Source organism: Motacilla alba, chromosome 8 (genome assembly GCF_015832195.1).
Source record: "Motacilla alba alba isolate MOTALB_02 chromosome 8, Motacilla_alba_V1.0_pri, whole genome shotgun sequence".
NCBI lineage: Eukaryota > Metazoa > Chordata > Aves > Passeriformes > Motacillidae > Motacilla > Motacilla alba.
The window spans coordinates 1,103,713-1,121,665 of record NC_052023.1 but is presented as its reverse complement, the minus strand read 5'-3'; the positions used below and the strand labels follow the sequence as shown (position 1 = coordinate 1,121,665).

At 48.7% G+C, this 17,953-nt stretch overlaps 1 protein-coding gene across 4 annotated transcripts; it reads right to left on the bottom strand.

The window, feature by feature from the left end:
- Positions 1 to 26: 26 nt before the first annotated feature.
- Positions 27 to 15,702, bottom strand: SERBP1 (SERPINE1 mRNA binding protein 1). Of its 4 annotated transcripts, none has more exons than XM_038144346.1 (10): positions 15,115 to 15,702; positions 11,898 to 12,060; positions 10,685 to 10,822; positions 10,473 to 10,568; positions 9,830 to 9,904; positions 7,950 to 8,127; positions 4,624 to 4,671; positions 2,089 to 2,262; positions 1,035 to 1,073; positions 27 to 205 (listed from the first exon to the last, which is right to left on the bottom strand). In XM_038144346.1, the coding sequence occupies exons 1-10, from the start codon at positions 15,473 to 15,475 to the stop codon at positions 149 to 151; spliced, it is 1,329 nt and encodes a 442-aa protein (XP_038000274.1). In that variant the 5' UTR covers positions 15,476 to 15,702; the 3' UTR covers positions 27 to 148. The 4 variants fall into 4 exon arrangements, with proteins under 4 accessions (XP_038000274.1, XP_038000275.1, XP_038000277.1 ...); XM_038144347.1 differs by having other exon boundaries at positions 10,473 to 10,544; XM_038144349.1 differs by lacking the exon at positions 4,624 to 4,671 and having other exon boundaries at positions 15,115 to 15,692.
- Between the last annotated feature and the right edge of the window lie 2,251 nt (positions 15,703 to 17,953).

Sequence of the window (17,953 nt, the reverse complement as noted above, 5' to 3'; positions counted from 1 at the left end):
GTGTGAATGGTATGAATGACAGTCTCTTTTTTTTTTTTTTTTTTTGTTTTGTTTTTTTTCAATTTCTTAGTTGTTTTAGGATCCTTAAGCATGCAAGCCTCGGAGAGGAAGGCCCCACCAGGGCAGGGTTGGCTTTATGACATCCAGTTTAGGACAGAGCTGGGAAAGCCTCTGGGTCATCTACGTCAGGAGCAGAAGCACTTGACTGCAAGAGAAACATCACAGAGTTATTGCCTGGAGGCACCACCTTGGGGCAGGAGGAATCACTACAAAAACAACCCTATTTTATTTACTCCAGAAATTACAAAGCCTCTTACACTGTTTTGTTGGGTTTTTTTTGTTTTTTTTTTTAATCTGGAGAGGAATTGTAGGCAAATTGATGTTTGCACATCATTACTGCACAATTCTCTTTTTAAAGAGATCTCAGAATGGTCTGGCTTGGAAGGGACCTTAAAGACCATGGAATTCCAACCTCCTGCCATGGGCTGATCCTTCCCCGTGGACCAATCCTTACTGAGGGACACAACTGAAATGTTACAGAAAGGGCCCTTTCTGCAGCACAAATTAAGATTTTCATGTTTAATTTTTCCCACTCAGAAATCAGACGTTGATTAAAGTAATTTTTGTGCCAAATTTTTAGCCCTAAAAATTCATGCATTAGCCAAGGATCTCCTCAGTAGTTTTCTGAAAGGCTTTGCACCACATCTAAAACCCAGAGCAGAAATAAGGAATTTCACACTCTTCACTTGGTCCTTGGAGAAGAATGGCAAGAGCCAAGGCAGTGGAACTTCCTCTCGTGGTGTGAATTTATCAAGAAATATATTTAAAATGAGAGTTGCATCAACACCCGTGGCTGCAGAGTCTCTGCCTTGCCTAAGACTCCACAGGCCACAAACCAGAATTAAAAAGCAACAGCAGGGCTTAAGCTACAGGCTCAGCACCTCCAGCTGCTCAGCACACAAGAGCAGGAACAGCCAGAAAAAGGAGGGAAGTTTTGGTCCCTGCCAGGGAATGCTCAAGCAGAGCTCACTCACCTGGTTGGGCGTGTGGATCACATCAAACTCCTTGACCAACTGCAAGGAAACAAAAGCAACACAAAGTCAGGTGCAGGAAAGCTTGGAATTACTTTATGGCAGCATTCCTGAAGAGTATTAGTGAAACAACCCAAACCAAACCAAACCACCACTGCTGAATTTCAATTCCTCAAAATATTCTGACACTGTTGTCAGGAGAGAGCTTCCCAACTAATAAACTAAAATTTGTGAAGTCTGTGTCTGCTAGAAGGGACAAAACCAAGCAAATCTGTGTGAAGAAAACAACAGCACACAGACTGAGCTCATTTTCCAACCAGCAACAATTTGACTGCTGCCCTTAAGGCAAGTAAGTGATTCATAATAAATCAAATCTTCACTGTAGCTACACTGCAGTGCTTCAACTGCACATATTGTCACCCAAACGCCAATCAGTATTTTTTCAGGATATTCCCCTGGTGCCTTAGCACCAAAGAAGGGAAAGGCATTACTGGAGGTTAGAGAAAAACCAGTAAGAGCCCCGTTTCCAACTGGAAAATCTGAATTCCTCAGGTTCAAGATGTGACATGCAGCTGTACAACCAGTCCTTCACCCCCAGCAGGTCACAATGCACGCAGAGTGTCCTGGCTGTGGCTGAAAATAACCAGCACTTGTGGATCTGCTCTGGCACCACCTCAGGCAGCTCATGGTACATTCAGATCTGTCCACACTGGAAAGTCATCCTTCAGGTTTAGACACAAAGACAGGCACTCTTTAAAAAAATCCACCCTTTTTTGTGTTTGGTGACAGCACTGCTCAAACATTCATCCTTTTGTCCTAACAACCCGGCTGAAACTCAGCTTTGCACAGAAGGATTTTCCCTTGGGTTTAAAACACGCTGCTTGCAGTCGGAGCATCTCCCCCAGGGAAAAGGAGGAGGTGAGGGGCGGTGTCCCGGGGGTGGTGCTCACCTTGTCGGTCCTGCCTCCACGGCTGGCCCTGCCCCCGCGGCCCGGCCCCCCCTGGAAGGTGCCAGCAGGACAGGAGGTGAGGGGAATGTCCCCGGGGTGGTGCTCACCTTGTCGGTCCTGCCTCCACGGCTGGCCCTGCCCCCGCGGCCCCGGCCGCCCCGGCCCCCTCTGCCGCCGCGCCCGGGGCGGCCCAGGTCTCCAAAGTTGATCTCCAGCTGGGATGTGATGTCGTTGGCGGGCTTGCGGAAGTGGTGATCCATTACCGAGTCCTCAGCGTGAGCCTGCAGCCAGCACATCTCGGTCAGCAAGGGAGCGGCGCCGCAACCCCCGCCTGTGCGCGGCGGCACAGAGCACAGCCCCGCTCGCACAGCCCCAGCATCCGCTCCTGCCTGTCCCTCGGGAAACTCGCCATTTCCTAGCAACCAAAGTATTTTGCCTTTCCGAGATAATTCGTGAGCTCCCGCAATCCTGGAGGACTTTTCCAACCTCAGAGACTGAGTCCAAGCTGTGCCCAATCCCCTCCTTGTCACCAAGGTCCGGTCCTTCCCTGGACACCCGCAGGGATGCGCAGTCCAAACCCCCCTGGACAGCTCCTTCCAAAGCCTGACCTCCCTTTCCATGGAGAAATCCTTCCCAAAATTCCATCAGAGCAATGTGTCCTTATCCCACACCAGACTGATATTACCAAGCCAGTACAGAATCCCATGTTGTAGCAATTCCCAGTTTCTGTCCTGGTTCCACCAATTCCTTCCCCTCTTTTTCCACTCTTGGTCACCCACCCTGATTTTTCTCCCCGAGCATTTACACATTTTTGTTTGAGCCCTCGATAAAGATTCAAGACTAGGGACCTGCTGAGAATCCCTCACTGCTCTGCATTCACTGCGACAGCAAAGGAGGCACAAAAAGCTCAAACACAAGGAGCTGGAGGAGCTAAAACACAACCAGTCTCACCGGTGACACTGGAAAATGTGGATCTCAGCACCTCTGCCAGGATATTCCCTTACTGGCTTGTTCCCAGTGCATTTGGTGGAAACCTGAGCCTGGAGGAGCAAGGGATGCTCCCAGGAGTTACCAAGAGCAGCATCCTTGGAAAAGTTCAGTTACTCACTGAACCTCAGCAGGTGTTTTTAAAGCAGTTATTTCTCCTATTTTACACACATTTTTTTTCCACGTTCAAGCCAGTTTTTGGCATCCAGGATAACACAAAGAAAGTAAAATCCTGCTTATTACAGCCAAACCCTGGTGTTCTGGAAACATGACAACATCCAACACTTTCCTTCCCTCCAAGCCCCCAACTCCTGGCACAGCACTCACCAATTTCCTGGTTTTCCTACACAAATGCCTCGTGCAGGCTCAAGCTTCCCAACTCCAAATGACTTTTCTGCTGCAGTTACACAACACTCGGACTTTCAAAGGCAACACATTGTGCAATTAAGCCCTGTGATCTTTAATTACCATTTGTGGAGCCTTCACAAGGCTGCCAGGGGATGGAGAGCTCTGGAGCCAAAGCTGCTGCCCGGGATTCCATGGGTTCTTCCCAATATCCCATCTATGCCTGCCATTCCCCCTTGTCCTCTCCCTCCATCCCCAATTTGATTCAAATATCCCTTCCTTGCTGCTTTATGACCAACACATTCCACTGGGATGCATCCCACAGAACAGCTGGTCCCTACTTCACTCCTGATTTTATTTTTCCTTCCCTTGGAAATCTCTCTGCCAAACTTAGGAAGTTTGTCTCAACAAAGAAAAGTTATTCCAGGCCTCAGCCTGACGTGGCACTACTCAAACCTAACACCATCACTCTGTAAATCACTACAACACCTTAGAGATGCCTTAAATTCCTTTCTTACCATTTAATTTTTTATCACTGCAGGGTACTGAGATTGTTTCCAGCTTCTGGTAGCCATGAGGCAATTCCCTTTCCTGGGATTACTAGGAGTGGTGGGATCAGTGGATTTGTGCAGTATTTCTGTGCCTTTCCATCCCCTATGCTGCTTTTATTCAAAAACAAATCACTACAGTTGACCAAAAATTATTTTGATTTTGGTATAAACACTGCACCAACAAATTGCAAACTCTCTACGTAACCTGATGATTCCTCTATCCAAAGTAGTTAATTAAAGGTCATTTAAAACTCCAACAAAAGATTGGCACATTCTCCTCAGCCTCTTCCATCACTGGGGTAAAAGGTCAGACATACTGATCAAGTTGCTTATCCTGAAAAATCCTGGGAAACATTAAATTTCCACGTATTGGTGACTCAGCAGTGCTCTGATTTAATAACTGACCACTTCTTGAAGGCAGTGCTGCCCTTAAGGGTCTTGGGGAAGGCTGTCAAAAATTAAGAACAAACTACCAAGAGAGCTGAAGCAGACAGTGAGAGATGGAAAAAGAGCAGCAACAAAAAAAGAGAGACTCGTGACAAAAGCTCTTATGATAAGGTTTGAAACCAGCAGGGTGAGCAGCAAGGGGACTAAAACCACGCTGGGTGCTGGATGGTGCACAGTGAGACAGCAGGCATGGACAGAAAAGCTCCACATTCAGAACAATTCTTTCTTTTGGTGAGTTTTTAGTATCAGCTCCCTGCTGAAGGGGCTGAAGCCAACACCAGGGATCACCAGTGACAGAGAAAGGATCGGTACCTCATTTGAATCCAGCAGACTCCCCTGCATTTCTGTCATCGCCTTTGTCTGGTGACAGTTGCGTGTCCACGCCAAAGTGACAAAAGGAACAAAGGGAGAAAACAAAAGGAAGAAATGAGACTCGACTACGTACGGGAACAACAGGTAATCAGGTCACAGGAGCTGCTGGTACAGATGGCACTGAGCACATGGAGCAGCTGCGCAAGCAGCCAGAGACAGCACAGGATGGATGTGCCAAGTGTGGAGACAGGAGAAAGCTCAGATGGACACCAAAACAAAGCTCAGGTGGACACCAGAAAACAGCTCAGGTGGACGGACATCAATAAAAAGCTCAGGTGGACACCAAAACAAAGCTCAGATGGACACCAGAAAACCAGCTCAGATGGATGGACACCAGAAAACAGCTCAGGTGGATGGAGACCAAGCAAAAAGCTCAGGTGGATGGACACCAGAAAACCAGCTCAGATGGATGGACACCAGAAAACAGCTCAGGTGGATGGAGACCAAGCAAAAAGCTCAGGTGGATGGACACCAAGCAAAAAGCTCAGGTGGATGGACACCAGGAAGCTGCCCAGGAGCTGCAGGAAGCCCTGGCAGAGACCACATGTGCAGGCTGGTCTCCAGCATGGCCACAGGTCAGGCAGGGAGATGGGAAGAGCTGGGATGTTTGAATCACTGCTCATGGAAATCCTCCTGCAGAGCCTTCATTCAAGAGTCATTCCTCCCAACTTTGAGGAGATGAATCATTCTTTTCCAAAATACATTTCCTAATCTCCCAGTGCAACCTCCTCTAAGGAAGGACTGGATTAGTGAGGAGGTTTGAAGAGGCACAGCAGGGACAGTGTTCTCCTGGGTATCAGTTTTTCCAGGAGTCCTGGATTCCCCTTTTGGGATGAATTTTAGGATCTGTCCACAATATAACTCGTTCCTGGTTTTGTAGGGACTGAAGACTCCAGGCACTAAAGCAGCTGCAGAGAAAAAGAGGAACTCTGTTCTATGGCATAGCCCTGTGTCCTGGGAAGAGGCTCCTCGGAGCAGGGCTGCTGATGGCCCTGCATGTCACACTGAAGCAGCAAGAACCTGAGGCAGAACTGCGAGTCCATTCTACCACTCCTGCAGAGTGAAGGGCAACAAGAGGACAGAGCTCAGGCAGGGGGAGCATTTCAGCCCTCAGCCAGGAGGAAAAGGAGGACAGCTCCTTCCCAAGGATGAGCAGCATCAGATCCTCACTCTCCCTTTCCCCAGGCTCCCGGGGCATTCTCCAAAGAGTTGTCAAGCCCCAGGAATGCAGGTGCTCATCACAACACCTCAGATTTCTGACAGATCTATTGGGGCACACATGGTTTCTCAGCCATAAGAGTACAGAAGATTTGGGGCTAAAAACCAATATTTACCTATAAACTAAATCACTTCCACACATCATCTCCTTCTTACCAATAAGAATCAGAGAAACCTTAATTTCTTGACTCCTAAGTACATCCAAGAGGACAAAGAGAGGAAATAGCAGGTGATTGGTGGTTTTTTGAAATATGTTGCCTTCTAAAGCTGCTCACAAAGGAGCTGCAGTGGGAGCTTTCCTAAGGCCTGTATTATAGAGCTATTCTCCTGTAATCCTGAGAGAAAATCCCCACACTGCTTCCCATGGGATCAGGGAACAATGAAGAAGGGAGATGGGGAGACACATCTGCTGGATGGACAATAAAGCAGGCTAAAGGCAGCTCCATTTGAAGGCAGATTTGTTAATACCTCACTTTCATGCTTACGCAGCAAGAGGCTGTTACCTTCTTATGTGATGGTGCTAAAAATATCCAACTTGTTTATTTGAGAAGTTCACCTCTTAAACAGAACAATCTACTAATTATGTCAGGTCTTCCACGGCAGTAATTTGATTATTCACAGTTTTTGTTCAGATTTTTTTGTTATAGTTTTTTGCTTGGTTGTTTTAGGGTGGTTGTGGTTTTTTTTTTAGTTAACTGATCCAGTTTTCAAAAGGAAAATACAGTCTGGATCTTTGTAGCCTCTAAATTTCTCACAAGTAGCATCACCTTTACTACCATGTATGCTCATACATTAAAAAAAGTGCCCTCGGATGAGTACATGTCAAATAAATCTGATCAGAGAGACTGGGGGAATTTGAAGAACTCCAGGTTCAGTAAATCTTGGTAAAGTACATAAATACTTCTGTTTAACACATTCTTTCAGCACACAGCAACACTAAATGTAACTCAAACTCCCTTTGCTACCCAAGGCAGAGAAAGCAGCATTTACTGAACACTTCAGAGGAGACACAGCCACGCAATCACCTCAGGAACTGAACTGCCCCACACAGCAAGGGAAGAGCCTGATCTGTCACAACGGCAGCCTCACTGGGAGCTCAACCAGAGCAGAAATGGAACCTCCACTGGAACACGGAGCAGCGCCCCCCACCCTGTATTACACCCCAGCTCCCAGGATAAAAACTGGCAAGGTGGGAAGAGCAGGAACACATTTCAGAAGAACAAACAGTATTACACACTATCCGGTCACTTCAAAGGACTCAGCACCACCAGTATACAAAGTTGCTGGCTGCCACCAATCTCTTAAGTGAGCTACTTAACATATTATAGAGCGCTAAAAACAAAGATTAGAAACAAAGATTAGCACAGCCCTGCATTACAAAACCAGAGCTCTCAGCACTTCCCTCCCTGCTGCATCTCCCCTTGCCACTCTTGGAACAGAATAATGAACATTATGCAACGCCTGAAATGAGAAACTACAAATTTAAAACAACTCGACAGCAGCCAGGCCGAGTGTCACTGGAGCACATAAATCATTCCAACTGCCTTCCCAAGGGCTGGCCTGTGTCACAGCACTGAGTGAGGAGACACCCACACCACCAATTTCAGATGCACAGTTGGGTTTAAGGTCTCTGAGGCATGACCAGTCTTCCTTCACGCTGACATCCCTCAGCAAGCTCCAGGAACCTGTGTACTGCAGAGCAGAAGCTAAATAACACAAGCTGCCTTTTTCAGAGAGCAAACTTGACAACACTGCCCACACACTCTACCAAGAGGCAATTCTTACAAAGATAAGGGCACAGCTCAGCTCCTGAAGCCAAGCACAGCCAGAACGGCCGCTCGTGCTACCGCAGAAGTTCAATGCTGCTAAAAGAATGTTGCTCGAATGAACAAGAATGAAGTTCAAATTTAAAAAAAATGCTGCTCCCACTTTCTAAACTTCCAGCTGCAGGTCAGCATCTCCCAGAACGGAGCTTCCACTCCAAATAATGCTCACCAACAGCAAAACTTTCACAAGGTGGACGCTCCAAGCACGGAAAGGCACTTTACCTCCTCGCTCTTTGACTTGTGGAGCACAAATCCTTTTTTCCACTGCCCATCAGCTCCCTCGTTTGGTTTGCGGATGTTGAACTCGACTTTTGCGCGGTCCTTGCTTTGAATGGCTTTCCACTCATCCAGAGTCATCTCCTTGGGGCCTTCTTCCTTCACTTCTTCAACCTCATTCTCTCTGTGGTCAATTCATGCAGGTCATGGTCACAACTAAGGATTTACACTCTGCACACAATCCCAAAATCATCTGCTGCCTGCTACCAGGTTACAAATTGATCTTTGTCAAGGATTTAGCAGTTAAGAGGTGAAAATAGGAACACTCGCTTCCACCACAGGAAAATTCACCTTTAGAGGGAGTGTCAAAAAAATTACACCCAGCCACCTCTGAGCACAGCAAAATGTTAAAATTAAAACTGACCCAGGCCACCAAATCTCCACATTACTGTCAGTTTTATTTCCAAATCTGAGAGCCCAACTTCTGGCACGACTTGTTTGGAGCTCCTTCCCCCCTTTTTGAACTACATCTCTCATAAACATTCAAGTCAAGGCAGCGAGAACTCATGCTTCCCAGAGTTTTCAAGCTTTTTAGGATTTTAAAAACCAGAATTTAAGCAGCTTTGGATAATTTGCTTCCTTGGTTGAACCAAAGACAATTATTCAAACAAGTTTTACTTCCAGCTAATTTGAAAAAGTAACAGCACACACCTTATTTGTGAGATACAGCACATCTCCCGAGTGCCAAAGGCTATTTTTAAGTAAAACACACAAGCACTGTGCTCAGTAACAGATCATATTCCAGCTACTGGAAGCCTCTGGTCATTGTTCAGTGTGTTTATGCAACTGAATTTCTGATTTATAGGAAACCAATGCTGTGTACGTGCAGCAAAGAGATCGTGAAAGCCTCAATTTCAAAGGTTTTCATTTGGCAGCCATTAATTTTGAACAGTAATGCAAAGGTTTTGTCAAAATAACTGTATTTCAACTTCTTCTCACTGTGTAGGAGAGAATGATTTTTGACACAGGATGCAATCAGAATTTGTTTTGTTTTACTGCAGTAAAACATCCTACAGTTCTGCTGAAACGCCGAGAGCAAAGATCCACATAACACCAGACAATTAAAAAGTTCCCCATGTGGAGATGCTTTTCTCTAGAGAAACTTTTCAGTGAGGCAACCAAGCCATGGCAAACACATTGGGAATCATTAGGAACAAGTACTTCAAAATTCTGTTTGCCATTTTCTGAGTCCTCTACAAAGCCCACTCCTCATTAAAATACAGCCTTAGTCACGCTAGGCTACCATAAAAATCCGTATTGTATTTTACATCAGCTCAGTAAAAGTAGGGCTCCTGCTGCTGCTCTGGTTACTCTTTCATTCCTCCAGTCCCTGGTTCCTCCTGAAACAGTGTCCAAGCGAGATGGGAAGAGATCCAGGTAACTTTGAAAACTGCCTGGAGAATGAAAGATACAACCTTTCTCCTACAGCTCAGCCACACGGTCTCCAAGGCTGCTCTGGAAAATTAAGCTGGAAAAGTTGCCTTCCATTGGCATTTCTGTCCCATTTGCTTGGTGCTGCTACCTTAGTGTGAGCACAGACACTTTTGGGCTTGGAATCTGGAGCTGTAACCCCAAGACCCAAAGTGTATTAGAAATTATTATTAATAAATAAATAAATCTGAAAGAGCCTGCGGGACACCAAGGAATGGTTTAAAGACAACAATTTCCAGACACAAGGCTTTTAAGGAGACTCATTCAGCAGCACTGTGGATGATCTACTGACAATGAGTTTGGCCAAACAGATGTGGGGATAAACAGCAGAGGTTGAAGGGAATGCAACAGCACCCCTGCAGCAGCCCAGGAGCACGGAGAGGGGTGCTACTCACTTGTTTTCAGAATCAGCAGGCGGGTGCTCCTCTCCCTCCGGCGTTTCCTCAGTTACAGCTGACTGATCCAATTCACTGCAATTACATAACGGTGGGAGTTGGGGTTTTTGCAATTTCATCCCTCTTTAAAGATACGTAAGATTAACAGTCAAGATCTAGGGTGGATTTATTGTTTCAGTAAGGACTGGTGCTCTCTGTGCCTTTTAAACTCTATGCTTTTCACGTAACTAATGGTTTTCCCCAATACTTCCTACTACCCCTCCTGAAAGGCTCCCACTGTCCCTTCCAACACAAAATGGATTTGGGCATTAAAAACAGATCTCAATGTGACAGCTGAACTTTTGTGATACAAAATGAATGCTTATCCTGACCAAAATTTACCAAAAGTGGAACACTCTCATTTTAACCAAGAACCGTTACCAAACCAGCACAAGACCTCCCAAACTTCCCCAAAACTCTGGTTGAGCAGTGAAGCTATTCTTATGCTACAAGAAATCGCTGGGGGTTTAAACTCTGCAGAAGCGTGGCAAAAACCATGGAGATCAAAGGCAAAAAGGCAGCTAAATCTGGGCGTTCTGCAAGCCATAATTAGGGCTGATTAACACAGCGCTAATGGTTTTCTGAGCCACGACAGGACACTCACGTGAGCTCGTCTTTGACGGTTCCCCAGTTGTGCGATCCGCTGCCGCCGCGCTTGTCCTCGTGCTTTAGGCCGCTGAAATGTGAATGTGAAACAGAACTAACAAAACTGAGTTAACATTATAGTGTCCAGACACAGAAACTCAAAAGATCAATTTCAAACGGGGCGGAGCGGGAAAGGGGAGCCACAAGGGGCGGGAAAAGGTGAAGACTCACGATCTATCGCTGCCGCTGTGCCGGTCGAATTCCCGCTTGCCGCGAGAGTCAAAGCCGTCTCCCCGGCCCATGCCGCGCCCGCGCCCGCGGCCCCGGCCCAGGCCGCCGCGTCCACGCATGGGTCGGTCCAGGATGGGTCTGCAAGGAACAGCCCCAGCTCAGGGATCCACTCCAGAAACACACAGCACTGCGTGCTCCTGTCCTCTCTGAGGATTTTATTGACTTGGTTTTGCTTTGGTGATTGCTGTTTGTAAGCTGGGTCAAGTGATTCGCCTCCAAAAATGTACAGCCTGCTTCATGGTTATTGTCCTCCTGAGAGCTCTATTTACTTGTTTCTCCTTTGGTAATTAGTTTGTAGCTGGGTTCAGGCTCTAATTCCACAAAAGTCGCTCCCCTATCCCTGGAAGTGTCCCAGGCCAGGGTGGAAGGACTTGGAGTAACCTGGGATAGTGGGAGGTGTCCCTGCCTGTGGCATGGGCTGGAACCAGATCACCTCCAAGGTCCCTTCCAACCCAAACCATTCTGCGGTTCCATGATTTTAGAATCTGGAAACAAATACTCAGGATTGTTGTTTGTTTGTGTCTTCTGGCATTAATTCCAAAACTTAATCTTTGTATTCTGTTACATAATTAACTGATGTTAAAACTTCAACTAAACTCGCTTTAACCCAACTTACTTTTAGGAGGATTTTAGCTTTGGCAATTGAAACATTAATATTTGAACATTACTCGAATTCTGGCTGTCTCACAATACTCAAGACAGTTTTAATTTCATGTAGATCTAAGATGGCTTCACCACTCCCAGGTCTGAAGCTGTTGCAGCCAGGATGCAAACACCTACATGGACAAACTTTTGCTGGCTTTAATTCAGCTGCGCAAATTAAAGCCACAGCTGTAACAGCAAACAAATCTCATCCTGCAGGAAACAGCTATGCTGGGTTCCCTTCCTGAGCTATCTGCTATGGATGTGAGAAATATGGCGAGTACCTCGATTTAAACCACAATTCAGTTACACCTATGAACCTGTTCATCCACATCACTCCCAGCCTGTAACTTAGGTTTGCAAACAAAAGCATGGAAAAGGAAGTGTTATCATCTGCATGACAGCAATTCAATCTGCATTCAATCAGCTTTTTTACCTGAGCAGCAGAAGGCAGGACAGCCCTGCCTGTCAAAGCTAGGAAAGCTGTTTCTCAGCAAGACAAAACTCTTACTTATCCACGGAGAACTCTCCTCCCTCGCCCTTCTCCTCGGCGGGCTTCTCGAAGCGGCGCTCGCGGGGAGGTCGTCGCTCGGGTCTCCTGTCGATGGGTTTGCCTTCGCCCTGCTGCTGCTGCTGCTGCTGCTGATCAGGCCTCCTGCCAATCCTCCTTATCCCTGAAACATCAGGCCAGACACATCAACGGAATGTGGAGTGCTCCGGGACAGATAGCGGGAATAGAAGTTTTACTGCTGCATAAACTGAGCAGCCCCACCTCCACCTGACTCTTCTCAGCCCCTTTTTTACCCAGGATTTCAAATTGCGTTTGACTGAGATCTTAAGAAATCCCTAATGAAATGACAGGGTCAACTTTCAAACAAAGATCAAGGTGAGCAGGGTTTTATTACTGTTATTTTTCTCTGAAAGGGGCTTTTCAGGTAAAACAAGTGGGTTTCATTTGAAGAACACCCAAATGAAGTGAGCATGGCCTCACTGGCCCTAGGACAGTCAATCCTGTGCTGCCTAGGACAGTCATCCTGTGCTGTTCTACAGCAGCACCCCATCCCATGATCTTGGAGGTGTTTCCCACCTAAATGATCCTGTGATTCTGTCCTTGGAAACTCTTCTGGGCAGCAGTGCCACCGCCTGTACCAGACAGGTGTCTGAAGGTGTCCTGAAGGTTCTGGTCAGTGACTAAGCGGGCTCCTCACCCCCATGGATCCTCCCAGTCCAACATTCCCTGACAAAGATTCTGCTCCTGGTGCACTTCTCAAAATAGCTGAAGAATCCACAGTGCCACCGAGCTGCCCAGCATTCTTCCTCCCTGCCTAGGCCTCCTGAAAGGGTTTTTATTGCAAATAAAAACCTCCCGTGGGCATTCTCTTCTCCACCAAGCCCTCTCAAAGATATAACACAGTTTTCTTTTCCACTCATGTGAAAGGCCTTGTTTACTCTTCTTTAAAAGATGAGTACAAACACATCTCTTATACCGCTTTCTTGCCAAAACACTGGCTCCAGAATTAACAAACCAGCTTTTAAATTCAAAGCTGATTTTTAATTTTTTTTTAAAGAAGCGAGTTCCTGCCTAGCAAGCAATGTCAAATTTGGGTGGGGCTAGAGAAGTTGCAGTTGTAATGATATCCAAGCCAACACACCCAGATGAACAATGTCTCCCTCACCTTCCAAGCTGTGTTTAACATGAAGTTTGCATGGCACACTGAGCTCCCCAAGCATTCCCGACTCCCTGAGGAAACAAGGGGCTAAACCAGGCAGCCTGCACTGGGAGAGGGGCTCTCCAGTGGGCACAGGCATTCCCCGGGAGCAGAGGCAGGGAGAGGAGCAGGCATGCTGCAGAACTGGAATGGAACAGCCACGGCTTTTGAATTTCGAGTTCAACGCCCCGCACTCAGAAAAACCCAGTTCCTGCTGAAGCCTAACCCAAAATACGAGTTATTTCTCAGCATCACCAAGCTTTGAACTGCTAATTCAGCAGGCAAATCACTCGCAGCCTTATGGAGTAGTGGAATAGCTTAAAATACATTCACACAGGAAACAAACCCTGGCATCGAGCACCTTTGTGATGCCAGAACTGCAAAAACAGCCACGCACAAAAATAGACATTTTCGAACTGGAAATTGACTTTGTTTACCACACTGCTACAACAGCAGCCCCGACTTTCTCTGTTTCACTACCACAACAAACCACGAAAATAGTTATTTTTCACACTGCTCTTGAAAACAAGCTGCGAAAATCGGAAGGTGAAGAGGGGCTGCCCAGAGGCCTCCCGCGGTGCCACAGACTCTGCCGTGTCCCAGGGGGATCTCGGGGGGCAATCCTGCACCCCACTAAGGCTTCCAGAGGACACTGGTCTGGCGAACTGGGACTCTGGACAAACCACTGCATCCCTCACACAGAAAACACTGCTAACGTTAATGAGCGCGAGATCCACAAGCAAAGAGTATTTCTAACATCCTTCCTAAATCTGTCTTCTCACAAGGTGCTTTCGAATAACCTTCACAACGCCCACCTTCCAAAACAAGCAACACATTAAAATTATTTCTTTCCTTAACAGCACAAAGCAGCGGAGAATCAGAACCACTCTGTAACATAAAAGCGGAAGCATTAAGATGCTCTCACGCAGCACCGTGCTCTGCGAAAAGCTTGTTGAAATTGCAGTTAACCTGTTATTCCCTTGCTCCCACGTCATTCTGCTCTCAGCACACTCCGATGGCTTTTTTTCCAAGGATTCCTGTGAACCTGAGCTGTGACCCACCTGCCGAGCGCTGAAGTTTGGGCGCGGTGGAGCCGCACGGGACGCCATGTGCCCACATCCCTCCCTATCCATGTGGGGCCCCGGCCTCCCAATTCCCAAAGCACGTTCTCCAGCCTTTAATTTCATTTTTTCCCAAAGTTTTTCATGTAAGACGTCTTAAAAATTCAGAGAAACTAAGAATTCATGCAGGTGATTATTTAAATATATATGAAAACAAGAAGATGGCTATCAGCGCTGCTCCCCTAGAGAACGACCCAAACAGCTCTTGGAAAGCCCAGGAACTTCCAGATACCCCGTAAAATCCATCGGAGCCCCTGGAACACGAGTGAAGCTCAGGATACAAGGCTGGACGGAGCTTGGAGCAACCTGGCCTAGTGGGAGGCGTCCCTGTCCAGGGCAGGGGGTGAACGAGAAGGGCCTTTCCAACCCGAGCCATTCTAGAGTTCCATGCGCCGGTTAAGATGGGATACGGGAAAGAAATTTTTCCCTGGGAGGGTGGGCAGGCCCTAGTACAGGGTGCCCAGGGAAGCTGTGGCTGCCCATGGATCCCTGGCAGTGCCCAAGCCCATGCTGGCCGCTTCGTGGAGCAGCCGGGGCCAGTGGAAGGTGCCCTGCGGCAGGGATGGAACGGGATGGCCTTTCCCATCCCTTCCACCACGAGCCTCTCCACTGCTGCTGCCATTCCCCATTTCTTTCCGGCCTTACTCCTCTCCCTCCCGCCGGCACCGAGGCGGCTCGGGCCGCCCCGCACGCCCGACTCCATTTTGCGCGGGCCGAGCCGCGGGACACGTGGGGCCGGCCGAGCCCAGCGCCGCCGCCGCCGCCGGCCCCGCGGGCGCCCCGGGCGGGCTCCCGGGGCGGGCTCCGCCATGCGCGGCCCCACGTGCGGCTCGGCCCAGCCCGGGCCCCCTCTGCGCGGCCCGGCCCACCCTCCCCGCCGACCCCCCGGCCCGCTCACCCTCCTTCCGCAGCGGCGCTCCGGGCTGGCCCCCGCCATCCTCCCGGCGGTCTCCGCCGGCGAAGGGCGGCAGCGGGTTCTTGCGCTCCTTCTGCGACTCCCTGCGCAGCTGCTTGGCCGCGCTGCCCGCGCCGCCGCCCGCCTGGCCTGCTCCTCCGGCTCCGCCCGAGGAGCCGCTCTGGGCGCCCGCCGGGCCGCGGGCCCCGCCGCCCGCTTGGCTCCCGCCGCCGCCGCCGCCGCTCTCCTTCCTCCGGCTCTCCGCCGCGCGCAGCACCTCGAAGGGGTCGGACTCGTCATCGAAGAGCTGATCGAAGCGGTTGGTGACGACGCACCCGAAGCCCTCCTGCAGGTGTCCGGGCATGATGGGCCCCCGTCGGCGGGATCCTGCGCGGATGCTACCGGGCCCCCCGCGCCCTGCTCGCTGCCGCACAAGATGGCGGGCCCTGAGGAGACGCGCTTCTCTTCCGGCGCGGCCGCATCCGGGCACCCCCACGGGGCGGGCGCCGCAGCGCCGCCTGCGGCCGCGCCGCGAACTGCGCGCGCATTGTGCGAGGCGGGCGCGGGGTTTCCCGCCGTGGGCTCTACCATCGCCGGCAGCGTGGGGGGGGGAACGGGTCGACGGGGGAGGCGGGGGGGGGACGCGGGGCGGGGCGGAGCCCCGCACCGCGCCCCCCCCGCCTCCCCCGTCGACCCCCGCGCTTCGCTCGCCGATGGTACCTCCCGCGTGTGGGCTCCCTCAGAAATAAAACCTAAATAAAGCGGAATTATTGACTAATAAAAGTTGATTTCCAGGCCTTGATCTGAAAGTTACGGCATGATTTGCCGCTTTCGTGGTCATTTCTGCTCGTTTAATTAGAGGACAGGGGTAGCAGGTAGTGTGGAGTGGAGGTGGTAGGTGTTTGCGGTATTAATACGTGTTAACATATTATTAATATTGCAATATTAATACAGTATAAACACTGTATATTTCTATATATAATAATATGTAATGTATAGTATATATATGGTAATGTATAAAACGTAATAAAAATGCATCATGCATAATACATAACGTGCAGTGTACACTTAATAATAATATTAATATAATAAATATTAATAGTAACATATTGACCACTATTATAATATTGATATGTTATAATAAATATAGTATTATCTGATTATAACCAAAAGGCATTATATCAAGAGATCTATATAAAACATTTATATATCTCTATATATATATATATGTGTGTGTGTGTATATAGATGATAGATATAGATAGATATAGATATAGATATAGATATAGATATAGATATAGATATAGATATATACACAACATAATAAACAGGCACAGATTTGACATGTCCTTCAAAACACAAGTTGGTTGCTCACAGTTTATATCCTAAGTCATCAGAACATTTTGGCACCTGCTATAAAATAAACTCTGTGCCTCAGCAAGGATGTTCTTTCCAATATTTGCTTTGCCCGCTCCAAGAAGCTTGAAATAATTGCTTTAAAAATTAATTTAATTGCGTTTGTTCAGTTCTTGAATGCGTATTGCTCACAAATTCAAGACTGGTTTGGAAAGCTCCATGGCTTAGTTTCTTCAAATAAATGAAAAATTTCTCAAATAAATTAAAAATTTTTGGTTTCGTGGATTGTTCTTCATGATATATTCTATTTTCCTGCAGCCCCCCAGCTCCCTGTGCTGACTTTTGGGGAGGTTTTTGAGGAAACCCCTCCTGCGGTGGCTCTGAGGGGGATTGGAGCAGCCGCCCCCCTTGCTGGGATGTGAATAATCCCCTCAATTTCACCCCGAGAACGGAACACATTCTCTCACAGCCGTTTAGGGATGAATCAGACGGCACCGAGCACCACCTTACTGAAAGGACATTCCCGGGAAAAGCCTGGACGCCCTGACACACGGTTGCACCACACGCACGTTTTAGGGACAAAACACCGACCATTCCCGCTCGGATCCCTGACGTGCCTGTGCCAGATGGCACGGGCAGCTTTACGGGAGGGGATTTGCTCGGGAAATGGGCTCCGAGGGCTGGGATTTGCAGCTCCGGGGGAAGGCACAGCATCTGCCTCTTGTTGCTTTCCAAGGGCTCCGCGTGTCCGGCTCCCCGTGCTGCTGACGTTCGCTCAGGATTCCACAGTTTTCCAATGTTAAAGCTTCGGGGTGGCACTTTGGACTGAAACACGGGACACAGGGAATTCCCTCTGCCAGGTGGGATATTGGCAATTGGGAATTCCTGGCTGGGAGGGTGGGCAGGCCCTGGCACAGGTGCCCAGAGCAGCCGTGGCTGCCCCTGGATCCCTGGAATGTCCAAAGCCAGGCTGGAGCAGCCTGGGACGGTGGAAGGTGTCCCTGCCGTGGCAGAACCAGACAATCTGTAAGGTCCTTTCCCACCCAAACCATCCCGTTCTCTGGTGGAAACGGGCTGGAGGTGTTTAATAGACCGAGGGAGATGGATCAGCGCGTGAAGGCAATCCAGAGGTGTGCATCCCACGCAGCAGGAAGCAGGGATTGCAGCCTGCAGGAAGCTGCAGCCCCGCTCTGGGGTGTCACACACCGTGCTTGCACGCTGCTGCTGGCATTGAAACGGCCCCGCAATCAGCCACATGGGTCAAAAGTCCAAAACACAACGCTTTCCATCAGTATAATTCAGTTTTCAGGCACTTCCGCCTTCAAGACAATATTACCATTCCTGACCTTAAAAAAGGGTGTTTAAAATATCTCAGCTAAAAGGAAGCTTTCACACCAAGGGAAGATCCTAGTGCTGCACCCACACCAGAGTCATTGCTCATGTGAAGGACCAGGGCAGGACAGAAGCCACCTATTTTAGGCCTGATT